The sequence below is a fragment of the Bos grunniens genome, chromosome 10, assembly GCF_055505025.1.
Source record: "Bos grunniens cultivar Pamir isolate PY7600 chromosome 10, Bosgru_T2T1.0, whole genome shotgun sequence".
In the NCBI taxonomy this organism is placed as follows: domain Eukaryota; kingdom Metazoa; phylum Chordata; class Mammalia; order Artiodactyla; family Bovidae; genus Bos; species Bos grunniens.
In genome coordinates, this window is record NC_141174.1 from 57,441,813 (window position 1) to 57,465,621 (window position 23,809).

At 47.5% G+C, this 23,809-nt stretch overlaps 1 protein-coding gene across 8 annotated transcripts in view; it reads right to left on the bottom strand.

Moving 5' to 3' along the window:
* The window catches only part of DAPK2 (death associated protein kinase 2), a 142,108-nt gene extending 121,473 nt beyond the window's left edge, over window positions 1–20,635 (bottom strand). For 5 of the 8 annotated variants that reach the window (XM_086321448.1, XM_086321446.1, XM_086321451.1 and 2 more), the window contains exons 1-2: window positions 18,717–18,825; window positions 10,553–10,650 (exon numbers count right to left, since the gene is read on the bottom strand). In XM_086321448.1, coding sequence (XP_086177574.1) covers window positions 10,553–10,629 — 77 coding nt within the window. In that variant the 5' untranslated portion in view covers window positions 10,630–10,650; window positions 18,717–18,825. Of the gene's footprint in view, window positions 1–10,552; window positions 10,651–18,716; window positions 18,826–20,394 lie in introns of those variants that run through there. The other 3 variants (XM_086321447.1, XM_086321445.1, XM_086321449.1) reach the window with 2 other exon arrangements.
* Window positions 20,636–23,809: the final 3,174 nt, after the last annotated feature.

Consider the following 23,809-nt stretch of genomic DNA (forward strand, 5'->3'; position numbering starts at 1 on the left):
GCCAGTATTCTTCAAAATTATCTTGTCATAAAAGTCAAAGCAAAGCTGAAGAACTGTTCCAGATTAAAGGATGCTAAAGTGATATGACAAGGAGATGCGATACATGATTGTCACTGGATCTTATTCCACAGAGAGAAAAACTGCTCTAAATGGGAAAATTGACAAAATTGGAACAAGGATGATAGTTTAGACAAAAACATTATATTGGAGTGAAATGTTCTGAACTTGAAAGCTGTACTATGGTTATGAAAGAGCAGGCCCGTGTCCTTTGGAGACGCATAATGAAGAATAAAAGATAAAGAGGTATAATGTCCGTACTCAATTCTCAAATAGCTCAGAAACAACAGGCGGGTAGGTAGACAGACAAAAAGAAAGAAGGGAAGAAGGAAAGAAGGCAGGAAGGAAGGAGAACGAGGGGAGAGGAACAGGACAAGGAGTAGAGAGTGGGGGGAGAAAGGAGAGAGCAAGAGAGGAGGTGAGAAAATGTTAAAGACTGGTATGTGTTTAAAGGATATATGGGAGTTCTGTTATCCTGAAAATGTTTCTATCAAAGTTGAAATAATTTCAAAACAAAGAAATTTTTAGGCTATATGGACTCTGGATACATGGAAAGGTATCCATAAATCTACGTGGAGTCAAAAAACAACCCAACACAAGATGTACATTCTGACGATAAATAAGCAGAAAGGAAAGCACATCCCGTAGATAGAGGTATATGATGGTTTCAGTTATCTCCACACAGAACCTCCCTCCAGCTCTTACAGCTTTCCCATGCAGACCAGCTCAGTGAGCGCACTCCCTCCGTGTGCTAGCTGCTGAGTGAAGCCCGAGCGATGCAGCCACTTTGTTTGAGTGGCTTTGTGCTTTGTTTGCCTGACAATGACTGATAAAGGCACCTCCCTCTCTCCTCCAGGGCTTCTGTCATCCAGGGCCCCTGCAGTTGCCTGTCCTCCTGGCAGCCACAGCCTTTCATCCCTCTCCACGTGCCTTCCTGCCCAAGCCTGGACCTGCTGCCTCTCAGTCTTTGGCAGAGCCCTGACCTCGAGGTGGTTATGCATCATCTCCAGAATGAGACCATGCAAAGCTGCCCCACCTAGGGTGACGGCTTCCTCCGCTGAACACTTGGCACAAGGTTGGGGTCCCTCTATTAGCTCATAGCCTGTTCCAACCTTTCATTTTGCTTTTTAATTTTGTAAATATTTATTTATTTGGCTGCACCAGGTCATAGTTATGGCATGTGGAATCTTTGGGCTTCCAGGTGGCTAAGCTGTAAAGAACCTGTCTGCAATGTAGGAGACGCATGAGATGCAGTTTCAATCCCTGGGTTGGGAAGATCCCCTTGAAGAGACGATGGCAACCCACTCTAGTTGGCAACCCATTCTTGCCTGGAGAATCCCATGGACAGAGGAGCCTGGTGGGCTACTGTCCATAGGGTCACACAGAGTCAGGCATGACTGAAGTGACCGAACACGCATGCACGCCCATGGGATCTTTAGTTGCAACATGTGGAATCTTTCAGTTGCAGCACATGGGATCTAGTTTCCTGATGAGGGATTGAATCTGAGCCCCCTGCATTGGGAGTGTGGAGTCTTAGCCACTGGACCACCAGGTAAGTCCCCATTTCATTAGCTTTTGAGGAAAGTATCCCTGTGTCCCTTCATCTCTTACGGTGCATGGCCTGAGCCCTAAGTCTCCACCACCCATCACAGTGCCCTGCACACAGTGGATATCTGGGGAGAATCTGTGGACTATGACAATGACCTATAGTACAGATGTGCACGTACTCATCCACACACATTCACTCATCTTTTGGAAACCACTGGCTTGTTATGGCCCAAAAGATTTTCTTGCCACTAACACCAAGCTGAGAGTTTCCTAGGCCCAGCACAGCACGCTCAGTGTGAGCAGTAAGAAAGTTTTTTGGCATGAGTGACCAGTTGCCACTGTAAAAGTTCTCTGAGCCTCAGTTTTCACATCTGTAAAGTGGGGGTGTGATCCAGTTCATATTGTTCTGGAAGATGAGAAGTACTTGGCACAGAAACTGACATGAGGGCATTAGACTCTTAACTTAGGTTAGTCTCTTTCACTTTCCTAGCAGCAGGAAACCTAAGCATGTGTGTGATCAGAGGCACCAGAACCCCATGCCAGGACTTTAGACAGGGCTCTGGCCAGAGACATTTCTGGCTTTTATTTCTGAATTTCTCTGAGATTTGCTGTGCTGCATGAAGTGGAATTTTCCACTTGGCTTCTCCTTGATAAAGTAGGTCGCCTGTATTTCTTGAGCCAATTACCTAACATTTTGGAGGCTGAATTTCTTCATTTGTTAAATGGGAATAGGAACTACCTTACGAGGTGCTATAAGGGTTAAATACAACAATGTGTATCCACTACTATGTATAACATAGATAAACAACAAGGTCCTTCTGCATAGCACAGGGAGCTAGATTCAATACCTTATAATAACCTAAAATGGAAAGGACCTGAAAAAGAATATATATATGGCAAAGAGTCGGACACGACCGCACAAATATGCAAAGCATGGCATATATATTTTATGCTGTAGCACAGTACTTTCTGATTCTATGAATTTGACTTTTATAGATATCTCGTATAAGTAGAATCAAACAGTATTTGAGACACCATCTGATCTTGACCTTGAAGGAAAAGTTTAATTTTCCCTCCAAGAGTGAGGAAAGACCGAGAGCAGAGAGAAGTCACAGAAGATGTGGGAACTTCTGGCCTCTGCATGGTACGGTCGGGGCGCTCAGAATAGGAGAGCAGATATGGCCCTGCCTTCAGAGCTGACAGCTCAGTACAAACACACGACAGACAGGCCTAATCTTCTCTCTGGGACCCCAGGGCCTGAGCGCGGCTCTGGCTGCCCTTGGTCTCTGCAACCCACCCCCAGGAGCTTAGCACTTGGGGGAATGTTAACTCTGGGCCTCAAGCAGACACAAAAGAGGAGAGGATGTGTGGGCGTGAGAAATAGCCAGGGACAGATTAGACGGTAAGACTCAGAAATAAAAATAGTTACTGGTTAAGGCTGCTAATCTTGTATGGGCTTAAACTGGTCTCCTTAAATGTTTTATTGTTTTAAAAAAAAAAGCTTTCACCCAAAATAAATCTCATAGATCTATATACACTGTTATAAAAAGATACTCAGTGTATTTCATTAAGTGAGAAAGGCAAGTTGTAGATTGTTCTGGTCGTATGACTGCATCCGGGTCAACATACACTTGCTTTAAAGTTTGGAAAGACAACAGAAGACAATTACCATCAAAGTCTACCTGTGGATGTGAGACTTGGAGGGAGGGCAGATGGAGGTTTACTCTAACTTTTCACAACTTTATGATATATGCCATGCATTACTTCTACAATAAATTTTTTTAATTTAAAAAGATATAATAGGGACTTCCCCGGGGGTCCAATGGTTAAGACTTCACCTTTCAATGAGTGGGGTGAAGTTTCGATCCCTGGTCAGGGAAGTAAGATCCCACAGGCGTTGTGGCCAAAAAACCAAAACATAACATAGAAACAGCATTGTAACAAATTCAATAAGGATTTTTAAAAACAGAACACATTAAGAAAAAAAATCTTTTGTTGAAAAAAAAAAAAGACGAAATAATAAAAGCCCCTTTGCCTCCAAGGTCATCTTGGAAACCCTTTTCCCAAAGACAGAGACAGGTAAATACAAATACCTATTATTTTTTTTTTTTTCTATATATAGTTTTATGGCTAGGCTGAGCTTGAGAACCCAGCCTGGGTACACCTGAGCTCTATGTATTTCCTAGAGGTTTTTCTTTCTCTCCTAAAAGAAGATGTTCTAGCTAAGATGCATGTGGGGTGGGTGATCTTAACCATAGAGGATCTCATCAGGAGACTCAAGTCCGGCAAGCAGCTTTCCCTGCTCATCTTAGGGAATTCCTCAGCCTGTTTACAAAGGATGAGGCTTCAGAGGAGTGGCTCCTTGTGTAGCCCAAAGTTCCTATCCCTATAAAAGGGGACCCTGCAGGTTAAGTGCCCAGCACCATGCCTGGCACACATGAGCCTCCTGTAAATATCAGGGCTCTGGCCATTCTCTTCACCAGGGGAGCCAGGGAGGGGATGATGGGATGAGTGGAGTACTGGGGAGGTAGGCTCCCTGAGAGAGGTGAGGGCTATAGATAAAAGTTGAATTTATTTACATATAGAGAGGTTTTCCTCTGTTTTGTTTAACTAGCACAGTGGAACTGAAAATCTTCTCTAAGTTTCACCTCCTCCATTGCTGGCTCTGTGACTTTGGACAAATCACCTCCCCCCTCTGGGTCTCACTTTCCTTGTTTATAAAATGGAGATCTGCACTAAATTCTTGTTGAGATTCAGTTCAACAGTAACATTTTATGATTTTATGTTCATGCAATAATATTGGGTTGGCCAAAAAAGTTCATTTGGGTTTTTCTGTAACATCTTACAAAGAACCCAAAAGAACTTTTTGGCCAACTCAGTGCAATAAAGCAAGAAAAGTAATATAGCATAGGAAAGAAGAAACCATTGACCATTTTATGCTGCTTACATTAAATTACTTTGTACCCTTAGACACACAGTAGTCATCACTGGCCCTATCCACCAGCGCCCTTTCCCAGGGAGCATCAATCCTTCCCAAATACTTTCCCTTCTGACTCTGCTACCTGTCCCCAAGGTCAAACAAAAAAGACTATCTCACAAAATAATGCCCCCCCTTCCCAAAAGCATTCAAATTAAAGAAAAGATCAGTTTGTTTTGTGGGTCCTTATAGTGTGGTGGCCAGAGCTCTAGAGGAGTCAGATCATCAGTCCCCACCCTTGTCTATCACCCGCTTACCATGTGACCTTGGACAAGCCACTTCCCCTCTCTAGTCTTAGCCTCATCTATCAGACCAGGGGTTAGATGGGTTTCTCTTTATGAGCCCAGCTCCACCCAACAGTGGCTACCCAGGCTGGGAGAGGCCGGAAACTGCAGGCCAGCATTTCTCCAACTGCTCCCAGAAACAGCCAGCCACCTCCAGCATCCCCAGTAGGCTGGTGCCAGAATGTGAGCCAGAAAATCAAGTGAGGTGTGCAGGGCCAGGCGGGCCCCAGCCGTGCCCAGGACTCTCAGGCCAGGGCACGCTGTCCAGATCCAAAGCTGGATTCTGCAGCTTTTCTCACAGATGTTCTCTTATTTTTAAGATAAGGGCATACCTCTGCCTAGTCTTAGGAACTTTGCCAGGATGGGAGTGGGATAAGGGGAGCCGAGCTTTTGATCTGGTCAAGCCAAACTTGCCAGAATCCCAGTTCCTTTTCCTCAGAAAGGAACAGAATTGGTTTCATTGGCTGTGGGAAGCAGAAATACAATGACCTGGGGATGAGTCAAACAATAACAGCAATAATCATCCTTCTTATTTGCCCAACAGTTTATGTCTTTATCACAGTGGATCCTCACCTGCATGTGTGAAGTAGGTGATATAGATGCTATCACCTCAGGTTACAGATGAGGGGGACTGAGTTCCAGACTGGGTACCAGAGTGCTATGGGTCTCGTGGCTGATACACACCCAGACTAACCTTCCAAAGGCATTAGAATCATGTACTTCAGGAGCCAGAAGAGGGCAAGGAGTAAAGTCAAAGATTCCTTGTTAAAACATGGCTTCAGTTCAGATACATATACATACAGGAAAATGTACATATACAAGTATGGCCTAACCTGTATGCATGAAATGAACACATCAGTGAAACAGGCACCTGGATCAAGAAACACAACAATATCCTCCCCACAGAAGTCCCTCTCATGCCCCCTTTCAGCCACTAGTCCCTCACTATTAGAATCACTAATAGAATCACTATTCTGATTTCTAGCATCAAGGATTCATTCTGCCTGTCTTGAACTTGACACCAATGGGATGATATAGTATGACTCTTCTGAGTCTGCCTTCCGTCATTCAACATGATGTTTTTGAGCTCCACCTGTCATTACAGGTAAAAAACGAAAAGTAATTCTCACTCATTTTCATTTTTGCACAGTATGGACTTCATGAGGAGCTAACCCTGAATATTCACTGGAAGGACTGATGCTGAAGCTGAAGCTCCAGTTTTTGGTCATCTGATGCAAATGGATGACTCATTAGAAAAGTCCCTGATGCTGGGAAAGATTGAGGGCAGAGGGAGATGAGGGCATCAGAGGATGAAATGACTGGACGGCATCACTGATGCAATGGACATGAACGTGGGCAAACTCCGGGAGATGGTGAGGGACAGGGAGGCCTGGCATGCTACAGTCCACGGGGCTGCAAAGAGTCAGACACAACTGACCAACTGAACCACAACAAAAATCAGTGAAACAGCCCTGAGTCTAGGTAAGGGTAGAGAGCCAAAGAAGGTTTACACACTGCTCCTCCCAAATGTAAGAACAAGCCCTACTGCTATTCCTCCTGGGAGACCCCCACTGTCCTCCCAGGGGGTCCGGAGGTGGGAGATGGGGTCTTGACACCCTAACTTAAAGGCAGTTTAAGTTCAAAAGCAGAGGCTCTGCTAGGTGCTCACTCAACACCTAGTACCAGCTCTGTGTGGAGCCCTGCAGGCTCAGCATCCCATTTCATCCCTACAATCATGAGGTGGCTACTGTTACTATTTCTATCTTATGGGTAAATAAAACAAAAACCAAGAAACTCAGAGTCAGAGAGGTCAAGTAAGTTGTCCTAAGGTTGCACAGCTAGGAAGCACACAAACCTCAACCTGTCTGTGTTGGCAGGAAGCTTGCACACTAGCCTCTAATTGTATATCCAGCCTCAGCTAGCACTGCCTGTCCCCAGCTCATGTTCCATGGCCACACAGGCCTCCGGCCAGCAACTCAGGGCCCAGGCTCTCCCCACCTCTGGGCCTGAGTCCAGGCTGCTTTCCCTGCCTGCACACTTGTCCTCTGCCACCTCCTTGGAGCAGCCTCCCCTGACCACCCAGGCCCAACTGTACTCCCCACTCAATGTGTCCCACACCCTCCTCTCATAGCCCACCATGCACTCTGGAGTGATGTGTCCTTTTGCAACCCCTCCATCATGTGTTCAATGTCTTCCTCCACCAACTGAACACAAGCCACTAGGGGACAGGAAAGTCTATTTTGTCACTGTGTCAGACAATGCCTGGCACACAGTGAGCCCACGCAGGAGAGGGGAAGAAAGACAGACAGGGCTACCCCCTCTGAAGGCAGCTCTAGTTCCAGCCTGTTTATGGCCCCAGGCAAGACCCTTCCTCTCTCTGAGCCTCCATTTCCTCAATGGTCAGATGAGGGGCTTGGAAGAAAAACCTCTACAGGCCTTCCATCTCACCTGGCCTCTAGACCACAAATCCTAGGACAGCAAGCCATGAAAAATGCCTTAGGCCTCTGCTCTCTTTCACTCGCCCTGTGTCCAGCTGGCATCTAAGGAAAGTTTCAGGTTGTGTGTGGGGTAGGGGGCAGTGGTCCTCCAAGGTTCCCCAGGCCGTGAGGTACATGTGGCCTTCATACCCTGTTGTAGGTAGAGGACCCAGAAACATGAGGTCTCTTCCCGTTCTAATATCTCTGATGTACCGAGTCAGGGAGACACAGAACTAAGAAGGAATGATAGATGAATTCCACAGGAAACTGCTGCTACTTCCTTCTTCAGAGCCCAACACCAACAACCCATCCCGACTTCTCAGTTTCAGCCCACCTGAGATAATCCCACAACACTGCCCTTGTTGTGCCCACAGCCATGGCCAGGCTGGAGCTCCAGGGGCAAAGACTCCCTGTGTCATGCTCATCTCTGTAGCTGGAGCACTTAGCACAGACACCTACACACAGGATGTGGCCAACACAAGGCCGTCAAATCAAAAGCCACTATAGAGGAGTCTCCCCTAGTAGTCCAGTGGTTTAAGTCTTTGCACTTCCAATGTAGGGGTATGAAAAGTTATGATAAACCTAGACAGCTTAATATGCAGAGACATCATATTAAAATGTCTGCATATTAAAAAGCAGAGACATCACTTTGCCAACAAACATCTGTATAGCCAAAGCTATGGCTTTTCCAGTAGTCATGTATGGATATGAGAGTTGGATCATAAAGAAAGCTGCGTACTGAAGAACTGACACTTTCAAATAGTGGTGTTGGAGAAGACTCTTGAGAGTCGCTTGGACTGCAAGGAGATCAAACCAGTCAATCCTAAAGGAAATCAATTCTGAATATTCACTGGAAGGGCTGATGCTGAGGCTGAAGCTCCAATACTTGGGCCACCTGATGTGAAGAGCCAACTGACTGGAAAAGACACTGATTCTGGCTTAAGACTGAAGATAGAAGGAGAAGGGGGTTGACAGAGGCTGAGATGGTTGGATGGCATCACTGACTCAATGGACATGAATTTGAACAGCTCTGGGAGATGGTGAAGGACAGGGAAGCCTGCTGTGCTGCAGCCCATAGGGTTACAGAGTCGGACACAACTGGGCAACTGAACAACAAGGTGACTTCCCTCGTGGTCCAGTGGTTAAGTGTTTCAGTTTCCAACATAGGGGGTGAGGGTTCAATCCCTGGTCAGGGAACTAAGATCCCACATGCCTTGTGGCACGTCCAAAAGTTTTGAAAATTAAATTTAAGAAGCCACTGGTAGGGCTTGCCAGGGTTTGTTGCTGAGGGGCCACTTTCTCCCTGACATCACAAGTCAGGAGAAGCACCCAAGTCAAAGAGAACCTTGCTTCCCACTCAGAGGCAGAGTCCAGGTGACCGCCCTTCAGCCTCCCCCCAGCCCTTCCCAGGTTCTGGACTGCCAGGGGCAGCGGCTCAGACAGAATGCTGAGGAATCTCCCCTTCGGGGGTCTCTGTAGATACTTGCTCCCTGACCTAGCCAGTCAGCCAGGACAAGCACTTCCTGAACCTGAAGTAAGTGCACTTTCTTTTTTCTTTTTTGGCCCTGCCACGTGTCTTGCAGGATCTTAGTTCTTAGTTCCCCTATCAGGAACTGAACCCAGGCCCGACAGTGAAAGTTCCAAGTCCTAACCACTGGACCACCAGGGAACTCCCATAACTGCACTTTCCATTCTTCCCTAAGGCTCCTCTGACTTTGAAGCTTTTTCTAGTTTTTCTTCAAAAATAAAAGTACCCAGTGACCCAGTTTCTAGTTATCCATCTTAACGAAACAATCAAAAAAAGGATCAGAAATTTCTGCTAAGAGATGTTCATTGCAGCTTTAGTAATGAAAATTTTTTTTAATGGAAACTGCATATTTTTAAAAGTAGGGGAAAAGGCTGAATAATTGAGGCATGAATGTACAAGGAAATGTAAAATTGCATTAAGATATTTAATGACATGAGCAAACCTGTATAATACATTAAGATGTAATATTCAAAGCTGGAGTGGACTTCCCTGGTGGCCCAGGGGTTAAGACTGTGCTTCCGCTGCAGGGGGCGTGGGTTTGATCAATGGTTGGGGAACTAAGATCTCAAAAGCAACACGGTATGGCCAAATTTTTTAAAAAACTGTGGTAAAACACTAACAAATTCAATATGATCCTAATGCTTAAAATAAAAGGAAGTAAATATATACATATATTTGCAAACAATAAAGAAAGAAAGATAAAAGGAAGTAAAAGATGAGTCCTGACACAAGAGCTCTTGAAAGGGAAAGGCTCCTGTTCCCACCGCAGATACAGTGAAGGCCCTGAACCCCCAGGTTTTTACTCTGCTGGGTGTGTGGAGGGACGGGGCTGGGTACACTGTGAACACATGTGAGTGTGCAAGAACCATGTGCATCAGAGAGCATAACAGGTGTGCAGGTGCGGACTGGACTGGCCAGACCTTGGCCATATCCCTTGCTGGCTGAGCAACTTAGAGCAACTTTCTTAAACTCTTTAGAACACAGTTTCTTCACGAAAAACAAGAATAAAGACTATTCCCATTTCATGAATTGTTAAGAGACCCAAACTCCAGGACTGGTATTCTGTAATCATTAAAACACCACCCGAATACTAGCTTTGTTATAAATGAGAGACAAGGAAAGAGCTTCAGAAAGTCTTCATTTCTCTCCAGACGGTAACTACTTTCAGATCTGAGCTTATCCCTGTCCGTTTTGTGGATTTAGCAAACCTGAAAATGCAGCCAATAACTCAGATCCGAGGAAGCTTCACGACCAGGTTTGCATGGCTTGTCACTCCATGCAAAGCTTTTTTCAGGAAGATGATTTCACCTGCCATTCAGGCTCTGAATTGACAGAACAAAACCCTGAAAGCCGTGGAGAATCCCAAGTGGGTTTCAGAAAAGAACCAATGGGTCAGGTCTCAGGCCAGAGCCTGGGGAGGGCTTTGGGAGCAAAGTAACAGATAAAACAAGAGTCATTTAGATTTGCCATAACCGTCAGTTGGGTTATACTGAAAACATGGAACTCAACAATTGTAGTCCCTTCTGTTGGCAAGTCTTTATTTCCAAAGAGAGGATTACTTGCAGAGGCGCCCAGGACAATGAATCACCCTCTGGGTTGTTTGTAAAGATTTCCACAAGCCCCGTGACAAGCCCATGACCTATAAGATCTACCGATCAGTGCAGCTCTCACAGCCACTTACCTCCCCAGCTCCTCCCCGATGTCATAAAAGTCCTCCACCTTCTGCTGCTTGAACGTCTCCATGTTTGGGCTCCTCATTGAGGCCTGGAGCGTACAGCCCTGAAACAGGAGAAATCCTGAGGTTAGGACAGATGTGTCCATTGGTACCAGTCTGACTCTAGGCCCCAAAGTAAATGGCTAATAATTGAAAGGTAGCTCACAGCTCTCATTCCTCAAGAACAGGCTTGATCGAGCCTTTCCTCAGGACCTGTGACCAATGATGTATGGTTCTTACTTGATTTATACTAATTCAAGTTTGTTAAGGAGACAGATCTGCTCTGAACATGTTCAGAGAAAACAGAGCCATGGGCAACTTGGGCAATTTGTTCTCACAAAATTCAGGTCTACTGAGAAAAGAGGCAGCTGTGATGCAGGAAAAAAAGAACTCAGTTTTGAGTCAGAATAAGTGAAACTTCCTGAAGAGGAAAACAAATGTTCTCTCCAAAAAAAAAAAAAAAGGATAAATGTGCACGAGGTGATAAACATGTTAATTATCTAGACGAGGGGAATACTTTCACTATGTATAAGTGTATCAGATTACCATGATGTATGTTTTAAATATCTTACAATGTTATATGTCAATTATAATTCAATAAAGCTAAAAAAATAATTTTAAAAAAGCTTCAGTTTCGAGTCCCACTTTTGCCTAAGTCATTTAAACTGCTGAGTCTTAACTTCCTCATCTGTAAAAAGGGTTAATACTGCAAAAACCACTGCAAATCAGGATATTATTTTATAAACTATAAACTGCAGTAGAAAGGTAAGGGATTATCATGACCTCAGCTCCCTCAGGGGCTGTGCCACCCAATTTCAAGTCTGAACTGATGTGCAGTTCACTCATCGCCCTAAGGGAAAGATTGGGGAGGAGGTGTGGCAAATAACAATAGGCACCAGGAGTCAGAAACCTGAGGTTCTAGCTGCAGTTCTGCCCACAACTAACTCTATGACTTCATCTCCTGTCAGTGGGATGCCTGTTTCCGCGTCTGTATATGGCACTCCACTCCAGTACTCTTGCCTGGAGAATCCCATGGATGGAGGAGCCCGGTAGGCTGCAGTCCATGGGTTTGCTAAGAGTCGGGCATGACTAAGTGTCTTCACTTTCACTTTTCACTTTCATGCACTGGAGAAGGAAATGGCAACCCATTCCAGTGTTCTTGCCTGGAGAATCCCCGGGACGGGGGAGCCTGGTGGGCTGCCGTCTATGGGGTCGCACAGAGTCAGACACGACTGAAGCGACTTAGCAGTAGTAGCAGCAGCAATGTGGTGCTAACTCTGCCTGTCCAGTGCACCTTAGTGAGAACCTCAGGACAACTCTGAGCCACACAGAGCATCACCACAGAAGAGGCCGTCTGCACCCTCCCCTGGGATCCTTCTGCCCCAGGGAGCCCCCTAGTCCTGGGACAGCCACATGCCACCCTGGACAGCACCCTAAGGGCAGGGCCCAGGATACAGTAAGCACAACATAAAGATAAAACCAGCTACCCATGAATACATATATACAATGGAATATTACTCAGCCATAAAAAGGAATGGAATTGAGTCATTTGTAGAGACGTAGATGGACCTAGAGACGGTCATACAGAGTGAAGGAAGTAAAAAAAACACATTTTGTCTATTAACACATATATGTGGAATCTGAAAAAAACGGTAGACTATCTTACTTACAAAGCAGAAATGGAGGCAGAAAAGTAGACAACAAATACATGGATACCAAGGTGGAAGGGGGGGATGGGATTAATTGGGAGATTGGGATTGACATATACACATCATTGATAGTATATGTAAAATAGATAACTACTGAGAACTGACTGCAGAGCACAGGGAACTCTACTCAATGCTCTGTGGTGACCTAAATGGGAAGGAAATCCAAAAAAGAGGGGATAGATGTATACATATAGTTGATTCTCTTCGCCATACAGTAGAAACTAACACAACCTTGCAAAGCAATTATACTCCAATAAAAATAAGAATAAATTTTAAAAACAGCTACCTGTGGATGCATCTTTCAAGAGTCATTAGCAAAGGGCTCTCAGAGCTCATTTTGGCTGGCACTGGCAGCTTTTCTTCTGCTTGGCAATCAGATACCAACCACGCCCAGGCCCTGTGAGCCCCAAAATACTGTTTTCACCTCGCTGGGTGGAGGTACCATTACATAAGGGCACGTCTCATCAATGCCAAGTGGCTGGAGCTGTTTTAACTCTCAGGTGATGTCTATATTTCAGCCTCTTTCCTCTGCCCACTACAAACCAGAGTTCTGGTATCAAGATGCCACCTTCCTCTCTCCCTTCCACCGAGGCACACACATCCCTGAAGACCTCCAGGTGGAACTGGCCTGGCTCCCAGGTCTTACTCTCAGGGTCACCTGCCAGTCTTCTCCTGCCTGTCCATCAGAGCCTCCTACTGGCTTGGTCTCACTCTGCTCAGCCAGGGCCTGGCGAGTATGGAACCCTAAAAGGAGCAGGATCCCCAGTCCTAGGCTAGTCTGTGGGTGCATCAGTCACAAGACCCATAGCAGTCTGGCCCCCTGTCTGGGACTCAGTCCCCCTCATCTGTAACCTGGGGTGATAGCATCTATATCACCTACTTCACACATGCAGGTGAGGATCCACTGTGATAAAGACATAAACTGCCAGGCAAATAAGAAGGATGATTATTGCTATTACTGTTTAACTCATCCCCAGGTCATTATGTTTCTGCTTCCCACAGCCACTGAGACCAATTCTGTTCCCTTCTGAGGAAAAGGAGCTGGGATTCTGGCAAGTTTGGCTTGACCAGATCAAAAGCTCAGCTCCCCTCACCCCCACCCCCATCATGGCAAGGTTCCTAAGACTAGGCAGAGGGTGGCAGGACTGCTATCTATCAGCTTCTTTTTGCTGTAAAAATACTTCCAAACAAACCACTTGAGCCGGATCCTGGGGGTGGAGGTATGAGTAGCTACTAATTTCCCACAGCTAGATGAAAGCAGAAAACTCCAAAAAAAATTCTGTTGGCAGATACCCTGAGAGTGGTCCCAGGAACAGCTAAGATCCTCCTTGGCTAGAGGCCAGCTGCATTTGCTATCAGGAGTTGAGCTGGATTTGAAACTGTCCCACCTCCCCAACTAAACCATGAGCCCCTGCCTTGTGCTCACATCCTGGGTGACCAGAAGTTGGGGGCCAAGGGAGCCAACTAAGCTCAAACTAGGCCTACCAGTTTGGCCCCAACTCACCATTTCAGCATAGCCCCCCTCCCCCACAAATCCTCGACTACAGCCCCAAGTAGACTTTTCCTATTCCTCCAAAACCTTCACCCCTGCTACACCCCAGCTCAAGTTGGGCCCTTTTCATGGCAGAAGGGATGGGGATGGGGGGAGGGCACCTGGAGAGCCCTCCAAGTAAAACTCTTCCCTTCCCGCAAAGCCAGGCTCAAATGCTACCATCTCTATGAGCTTCCATGACTCTTTTCCTTACAAAACAGATGAAAAATTCTTCTTCTCTTTAAATTCTCACAGAGGCCTCTTTACAAACTGTCAGGGTTAGAGTTTACCATGTTCTGGTTCATATCATAATCTATGTCAATGTGTAACCCAAAGGGAGAAAGCACAGACTGCACAGGCACACAGGCCTGGGTTTGAATCCCAGCTCTGCCACCCACTAGCACACGCAGCACGGTACAGCTTTTCTGAGCTTCAAATTACTTATGTAGAAAATGAGTCTAGGGACTTCCCTGGTGGTCCGGTGGCTCTACACTCTCATTGCTGGGGGCCTGGGTTCCATCCCTAATCAGGGAACTAGATCCCACATGCAAGAGTTTGCATGCCACACTGAAGATCTTGAGTGCCACAACTAAGACCCGACACGGCCAAATAAATATTTAAAAAAAAAAAGAAAAGAAAGAGAATGAGTCCAGACAATGCCTAGGGTTAGTGAATATTTGGAGAACGCTCAAACACTGCTTAGGAGAGTATTCATTAGGACAGTTACTTTGGAAAACTCTTGGGCAGTATCTATGGGCGTACCTAACAGAAACGCATGTAGATGGCTTCCAAAATGCTCCACATTAGAACGTTCACAGCTGCACTATTAGTAATATCTAAAAATCGCAAACAACCAAATAGCCATCAAGTGAAGAATGGCTAGAGTTATACCCATATAATGAAATTATTATATAACAATAAGAATAAATAAACTACTGTTCCCTGCAACAATATGGATGAAACTCACAAACATAGTGTTGAATGAAATAAAACAGACACAAAAGACCACAAACTGTGTAACTCTCTTTTAGGTAAAACAAAACCGTGGTGCTAGAAGTTAGAATAGTGGTCACACCTGGGTCAGAGATTGTACCTGGAAGGGAACACAGGAGCTTTCTGAGTGCTGCCAATGCTGTTTCTTGATGTACATGTGTACCCTTATTTTGTGTGCAATCAAAATTTTAAATAATTAAAAATGAGTCTAATATCTGCTTTATGGGACAAATGAGATAACATATGTAAAGTGTTTTTAATAGTCCCTGGATGGTTCCAACAAATATGAGTTCCTTCCCTCTTGCCTATTGGAGCTTCATGAGGGCAAGAGTTGTGACATTCTCACCTCTATCCCCTTGTGGGATCTGGTACACAGCAGGCACTCCAAAATGTTTGATTTAAATGTAGTGTCCCAGCTGTCCTTTTCAAAGCTGCTGCTCAGAAAGCTCATCAGGTAAAAACAGCTATTAACTTAAAGCCCCTTCCTAACATTGCTCCCCAAGATGAATTTGCATATCACCAGTTTAGAGACATGAAACTAAAGGGGAGACATTTTGAGGTGGAATTAGTCACCATCTAGGACCCAGAAGCACAGGGACCCTTCTGGCCCCCAAAAGATGAAACCACACAGCAGAAGGCACTGATACAACCTTTGGCTAGGGGCCCAGGCCACTGGCTCCAGGCATTCCACAGGCAAAGTCCATCTTAATGCTCACATCTTCCTTAGTGGAATCTTCAGAGTTCACATTCCTGCCCCCAACCCTAATACTAGGCAACATTTCTGAAAGTTAAGACAGACTTCCTCGATTCAGTTCAGTTCAGTCGCTCAGTCATGTCCGACTCTTTGCAACCCCGTGAACCGCAGCATGCCAGGCCTCCCTGTCCATCACCAACTCCTAGTTTACCCAAACTCATCTCCATTGAGTCAGTGATGCCATCCAACCATCTCATCCTCTGTCATCCCCTTCTCCTCCTGCCTTCAATCTTTCCCTGCATCAGGGTCTTTTCCAATGAGTCAGCTCTTCGCATCAAGTGGCCAAAGTATTGGAGTTTCAGCTTCAACATCAGTCCTTCCAATGAATACTCAGGACTGATCTCCTTTAGGATTGACTGGTTGGATCTCCTTGCAGTCCAAGGGACTCTCAAGAGTCTTCTCCAACACCACAGTTCAAAAGCATCAATTCTTTGGGGCTCAGCTTTCTTTATAGTCCAACTCTCATATCCATACATGACCACTGGAAAAACCAAAGCCTTGACTAGATGGACCTTTATTGGCAAACTAATGTCTCTGCTTTTTAATATGCTATCTAAGTTGGTCATAGCTTTTCTTCCAAGGAGCAAGTGTCTTTTAATTTCATGGCTGCAATCACCATCTGCAGTGAGTTTGGAGCCCAAAAAAATAAAGTCTGCCACTATTTCCACTGTTTCCCCATCCATTTGCCATAAAGTGATGGCACCGGATGCCATGATCTTAGTTTTCTGTATGTTGAGCTTTAAGCCAACTTTTTCACTCTCCTCTTTCACTTTCATCAAGAGGCTCTTTAGTTCTTCTTTGCTCTCTGCCATAAGGGTGGTGTCATCTGCATATCACAGACTTCCTAGAACCTCACAAAAAGGGACCTTGAGGAACCTGGAGGACTTTTAGTCTCCACTCAGGAGCCACTTGCATCAGGAAGGGAAGTTAGAAAAGTTCCACTTTATCTACACTATACGTTAGGATTCTGTGTAAGAATTCAGGGGTGGGAGGAGTTTGAAACCCATTGCTGTCTGGTCAAGCCCACTTGTTTTGCAAGAGGAGGAAACTGAGGTCCAGACACGAGAAGGGACTTGCTAAAAGTCACACAGCCCACGCCAGCTGCTCTTCCCGGCTTTTGTCAACAGCACTTCAACCCTCCAACAGTGGCTCCAGGGTTGGGAGGCCAGTGGCCTCCTGAGGAACAACCTGGGAGAGGGCCTCCAAGGCTGAAGGATTATCTCCTGAGGAAATTCCAACCTTACTAAGTCCCTCCCTCATGGAACCCAGCCCACCCTGCTGAACTCTCAGAGATCCTCACCCAGCGCAGGTAAAATGGGACCACGATTGTTCCCTTACACCCCCTCCCATGAAGAATCATCACAATCAGGCTCTGAGGAAGCTGTCAACAGAGGGGAGGGCCGTCCAACATTACAGCGCACCTCCAAGCTTTGGAGGCTGTGACACACCTCAGTCTCTGATGAGGAAGCTTGGACTCAGAGAACCTCAGCCGCCTGCCTAAGTGGACATGAGAAAACTATCTTCCCGGTAAAGGTCCACCTCTGCTGGGCAGCCTGCTTGCTCATTCCACATCTAACAACTGGGGGGCCTCAGGGAGGGTGTCAGGGTCAGTTCAGGTCTCCATCCTGCCAGTGGGAAACTTTCCCCACACCCACTCACACCCACACACCCCTGCACACACTTGAGAGTCCCTTGGACTGCAAGGAGATCCAACCAGTCAATCCTAAAGGAGATCAGTCCTGAATATTCATTGGAAGGACTGATGCTGAAGCTAAAACTCCAATACTTAGGCCACCTGATGCAAAGAACTGACTCATTGGAAAAGACCCTGACGCTGGGAAAGATTGAAGGCAGGAGGAGAAGGGGACGAGAGAGGATGAGATGGTTGGATGGCATCACCGACTCGATGGACATGAGTTTGAGCAAGCTTCAGGAGTTGGTGATGGAAGAGAAGCCATCGAGTCGCAAAGAGTCAGACATGACTGAGCAACTGAACTGAACTGGACAGGGACTGGGTCAGGGTCAGTTCAGGTCTCCTTCTTACCAGTGGAAAACTTGTCCCACACCCACTCACATCCACACACCCCTGTGCCCCTGCCCAAGCCTCTCTCAAGGCTGCTGAATGGAACCACTTCAGAAGCTAAAAACACATCTCGGGAGATGGGTGGTTTGGGGAAGAACAGGACTCCGGAAGCAATAGTGAAGAGGCCAATATGCCGGCATCCCTTGGTCACCAGGACTCTCCCAAGGAATGCCATATACAAAGCAGTTGAGAAACACAATGTCAGAAAACACAGCAGCAACCTCCAGCTGCCCCCCTGCCACCCTCACTGGATTCTCAAATACCAGGGCATGTGCTCTCTTCACCTGCCCCTAGGACCTTCCTACCTGCCAGTGAGGCAACAGTTAGGCATCCTCTCTTTCAGCGCACCCTCCTAACCTACCACCACCTGTATGGCCTCCGTGCTCACCGCTCTGGGCTACCTCTCCTCCCCAAAGTAGTGAGGATCAGCCAGATCCACACATGCCATGAGCCATCCACAATGCCTAGCCCAGAGTCAGGTCAACTGTTGACAATACGCTGGGGTCAAAACCCTAGCCTGCTGCAGACCTACTGGCTGGCCCCCTGCCCACCCTAACCCATCCCGGGCTCCAGACGTCGGGGACCACAGCTTCCTTCTGCCACTGAGAAAGCTGATGGGCTGCGGATGGAGCAGCCTCCTCGCATCAGCTCCTCGCACCAGGAGAAGGAGGTAAGTAAAGTGCAGGATGCTGAGAAGCCCAGATCCCCTCTCCTCCCAGAAATCTGGGGTGCTCTCCCCCGTCAAGGAGTCCTAACTTGATGGAAGTCTCTCTCCCATCTCCCCCCTAGGCGCCCGGTCTGCCCGTCGCTCCCACCCAATCCTTCTGGTCAAAAGGCCAGACTTCGAAGCCGGCCCTAGGGGGCCAACAGTCAGGTCCCGGAGGTCAAGGACCGGCCAGAGTGCCCAAGGCCAAGACTGGCCATAGCCGGGGGCTGGGGTGGGTGGGCGGCGGCGACAGGGAATAGGCGGCTAACGCCCCGGAGCAATTTGCCCGCTCCAGCCTAGCCCCGGGCCGCGCACCCCGTCCCGCCCGTCGAGCCCGCAGATGAGCGCTACTCACGGCGGGAGGCTGCGCGGCGGCGGGAGTAGGGGCGCGGTGGGCACCGGGGCCCGGCGGGGCGCGCCGCTCTCGGATCTGCTCTGCTCCCTGCGCGCCCGCCCGCAGAGCCACCGAGGAGGCGGAGCGGCGGGTCCCGTCCCAGGCTCCGGCTGGAGGCGCGCCCGGAGGCCCGAGACCCGGCTTGGAGCGCCCCCTGCCGGGAGTCCCCTCGGGGCACCCTGGAGTGAGGGCTGCAAGCCTCCCCGCCAGGTCGGATGGGGCACCTCCAACAAGCCGAGGTTCCCAGGAGAGGGGGGCGAAAGCCAGTGGCAAGACCTGGCGTTTTCAGGGACTCTGCCGCTTACATGCTTTGTGGCTTTGAACAAATCAGCTAACCTCTCCAGGCCTAACCTGGAAATTGGTGTGCATGAGCTGATACAGTCGATATAGCCTGACAAGATCACTCAGAAAGTGGTATTTCCTTGTCCGCCGCTTCCACGCACGCACCGTGAGAGAAATCCCACCAGGGAGCAGGCCTCTCCCTTCCTCCCAGCCAGAGTGGAAACCTTACCATCCAAGGTCCACAGTGGGGTGGCGGCCGTGATGGGGGTGGGGGAAACACTTCCCTCCTCACCTCCCCGTCAGCTCACCCCCACCCGCGCTTGGGAGCGGCCTGGCCTCAGTGCCCCCAGCCCTGCCTGGCACGTTGGTGAGTGAAGCCCCGGATCACCGCTCCCCCGCCCCGCCCCCGCGCCTTTCCGAGTGAAAGACTGGGGAGTGGAGTGTTCCTCTCTTCCTCCTGCCAAAAATCCCGGGAGGAAAAAGGAATGAGAGTGGAGGGGGTGGTGGAAGGAAATGGAAACAGAATGTAAATCAAGTTCAATGGTCTTATTTCAAGACAAGAGGCTGTTTAAAGAAATGAAGGCCCCTTCCCAGAACCTCCCTCCTAGGCTATTCAGGCGGCTCCTTAAGATAGTCCCAGAGGACAAAGCTACAGATTCAGTCTCTTATTTTGTTCAAAGCTCTGCCATTCCCAGTCTTGGTCATGGCACTTGAACTTAATCTTTTTTTTTTTTTTAATGTGTGTGTTTTGTTTTTTTTTTTTCTTTTTTCTTTCTTTTTTTGGCCATGCAGGTTCACCCACCAGGGATGGAATCCCCACCTTCTGCAGTGGAAGTGGGAAGTCTTAACCATTGGACTGCCAGGGAAGTCCCTGAACTTGTTCTTCATAAGTAAAGTAGGCAAACACTCCTTCTTACAGCATCTAACAGGACTACTGTGGGGATGAAATGAGACAGAGTGTATAAGATGCACCTAGAGGATCTCTCTGGGGCTTCCCAGGTGGCTCAGCAGTAAAGAACCTGCCTGCCAATGCAGGAGACTTTGAAGCCTCATGTTGGATCCCTGGGTTGGGAAGACGCCCTGGAGGAGGAAATGGCAACCCACACCAGTATTCTTACCTGGGAAATCCCATGGACAGAGGAGCCCAGCAAGCTACAGTCCATGGGGTTGAAAAGAGTCTGACACTATTTAATGACTGAGCGCGCGTGCACACGCACACACACACACACACACACACACACACACACACGACCTCTACTCACATGAGCAATCCCGCCCCAGTTTAGCCTTCCTAGATACTGAGGTGCTGAGATGTACAGATGAACCAACCCTCCCCCACCCCCCAACTGACTGGTACCTTAGCGTCTGTGACAGCCTCTAGAAAGATGCCCGGGCTTCCTTGTCCATAAACTTGACAACATTCCAGGACAGCACAGGCTTTGAGCCACCTCTCCCAAGAGCACCAGGCTACCTTGAGTAGAGTAATATCCAAGACCAGAGGTGGCTCTCCAAGTCAATGGGCTCAGGAGGATACCCACTGGTAACGTTTCTCCAGCATAAGGTGAAACCTTCATCCTCAGACCACCCTTCAGACACCTCCTCCCCCATTTCCTGTTATCTACTGCTGTGTAACAAACCACCCCAGCCTTGTGGCATGAAGCAATTTTGTTCAACTCATGTTTTGAGGGTTAGAAACACTGACAAGGCACAGCATATATGGCTTATCTCTGTTCTAGGATGTCTGGTGTTTCAACTAAGGAGACTTGAGTGGGTGGGAGTGACTTGAATGGCTGGGGGCTGGAATCATCTGGAAGAGTCTTCATTCACATGGCCAGACCCTGCACTACGATGAATCCAAGGCTAGGCTCAGCTGTGTTGCGCAAGCACCTACACGTCTCCTTGCCATCCCTTCCCACTCTGAGTCTCATGCTTAATATCTATTTTGCAGCAACAATGTCCTTGTCCAGGGCAAAGTGAACATTCTTGGATTGACACACAGCAAACTAGTCAAAAAATGCTGCTGCGGAAAGGGTCATTATCAGTCATTCTATCCAGCCTAGTCATTTTTCAGACGAGGAACCTGAGGCTCAGAGAGGGGAAGTGACTTGCCCAAGGTCACGCAGCTGGTAAGAGACAGAACTAGGATTAGACCCAGGCCCCCTCCTGATTCTGTTTGGTGCTCTTTCCTCTCTACCTGCCAAATGCATTGCCTAGGGAGGTACCATCTGGAAATGCATTTTGTGCTTGGTATGGTGTGACTTCATCAGACATTGAGGGCAGCGACTGAACACTGAACACGGGACCAAGGCAACAGTGGCAGGGAGGGGAGACCCGGAGGGTGGCGGCAGCAAGGACACCTACTCCAGAATGAAGTCAGGAGGAGGTCCAGGTAACAGCTAAGAATTATGCACGCAGCCTCAGTTCCTGAATGGATCCAGATGCCTCCCCTGGCATTTAAGGTTCTGACCTGCATTTCCCCACTGTGTACACACATCCTCTTCCCTCTTGTGTGTGCACATCAGCTCTCTTGCCAGCTTGGCTTATTGACTACTCCTGCCTCCATGTTTTTGTTTAAGCCCTTCCACCATCACCTCTTCATTCCATCCTACAAAATCCTATCCATTCTTCAAGGGCCCTCTCAGGTATTATATCTTTCATGGAAACTTCCCTGATCTCCCCTCTAGATGGCTTCTCCCCTGAACCCTACCACTCTTGGTTTCTACCCAGTTGACATTCCCTTTCCTCTGTTTTAGTTGTAACGAGTGTCCACTTCTCTTCTCCTCAAGGGCAAGGACAACGCTTTGTTCATCTTTGTACCCATACACTTCCTGATATCCCCAACCCAGCAAAGTCTATTAAACTGAATTACTAGAATGTGAATGCCACAAGGTAAAGGACCATAACTGTCTTGTTGCCTATTGTCTCCCAAGGGTACCCAAGTGCCTAGCACTTACTCTCAGACGGAGAGATGTACAATTAATGTTAATAACTGGCACATTACATTAAAGGAGTTCTCAGCCCTGAATGCACATCAGAATCACCCCGGGAGAGTTTTAAAATCCTAACACTCAGACTGCACCCCACACCAATTACAGCAGAACCTCTGGGAGTGGGAGCTGGGCTTCAGCAGTGGTTAAAACTCCCCAGGTGGTTCCACTGTACAGGCTGAGCATGACTTTGTTCATGTCCCAGAGACCCAGGGAAAAGAAAGCACCCTCCATCAGTCCACCAAACCACAGCCACAGCTGAGCACTTGTGTTGTGCAAAATCCTCCACGAGCCTGTGAGACCGGTGAGTGCTGGGAGCCTGAAGCTTCCGCAGGATGAGAAGACAAGCCCACAGGACAGATGTAATCATGAGGGGGTGGTAAAGGGCAACAGAAGTAGTGACACCATAAAGGACCTAAAACACACTTTGGTGCCTGGAACATTTATAGACAGGCAAATTCCCAGGTGGCTCAGTGGTAAAGAATCTGCCTGCCAATGCGGGAGATGCAAGAGACAGGTTTGACCCCTGGGTTGGGAAGACTGGCAGACTACAGTCCCTGGGGTCACAAAAGAATTGGACATGACTTAGTAACTAACCAACAAGTTTATGGAGCCTACCAACCTGTTGATGAGGAGGCAGGGCCAGGATTTAGATGCTGCGTGTGTGGGCTTGGGTAGCCAGCACTGGAGTTGGCCTAGAGGATGTGGTGTGAGGGCTAAATGCAGGGACCCCATTTCCAGATGTCTACTGTGGATCCCAACATGAAACCTACTGTGTGATCCTGGACAATCTTTTTTTTTTTTTTTTTGGCCATGTCACGCAGCATGTAGAATCTTAGTCCCCCAACCAGGGATGGAACCCATGACCCTGCAGCGGAAGCACAGAGTTTTAACCACTGGATGGCCAGGGAACCCCCCAAGGCAACCTTCTCAATCTCTCTGTGCCTCATTATCTCCATGCATTGTTGTGACCATCCCATTAGTTATGGGTATCTGTGCACTTAAATTTTGCTTTTTTTGCATTTCTTTTCTATGGGAATGGTCTTGATCCCTGTCTCCTGTACAATGTCACGAACCTCATTCCATAGTTCATCAGGCACTCTATCTATCAGATCTAGGCCCTTAAATCTATTTCTCACTTCCACTGTATAATCATAAGGGATTTGATTTAGGTCATACCTGAATGGTCTAGTGGTTTTCCCTACTTTCTTCAATTTAAGTCTGAATTTGGCAATAAGGAGTTCATGGTCAGAGCCACAGTCAGCTCCTGGTCTTGTTTTTGCAGACTGTATAGAGCTTCTCCATCTTTGGCTGCAAAGAATATAATCAATCTGATTTCGGTGTTGACCATCTGGTGATGTCCATGTGTAGAGTCTTCTCTTGTGTTGTTGGAAGAGGGTGTTTGTTATGACCAGTGCGTTTTCTTGGCAAAACTCTATTAGTCTTTGCCCTGCTTCATTCCGTATTCCAAGGCCAAATTTGCCTGTTACTCCAGGTGTTTCTTGACTTCCTACTTTTGCATTCCAGTCCCCTATAATGAAAAGGACATCTTTTTTGGGTGTTAGTTCTAAAAGGTCTTGTAGGTCTTCATAGAACCGTTCAACTTCAGCTTCTTCAGCGTTACTGGTTGGGGCATAGACTTGGATTACTGTGATATTGAATGGTTTGCCTTGGAGATGAACAGAGATCATTCTGTCATTTTTGAGATTGCATCCAAGTACTGCATTTCAGACTCTTTTGTTGACCATGATGGCCACTCCATTTCTTCTGAGGGATTCCTGCCCG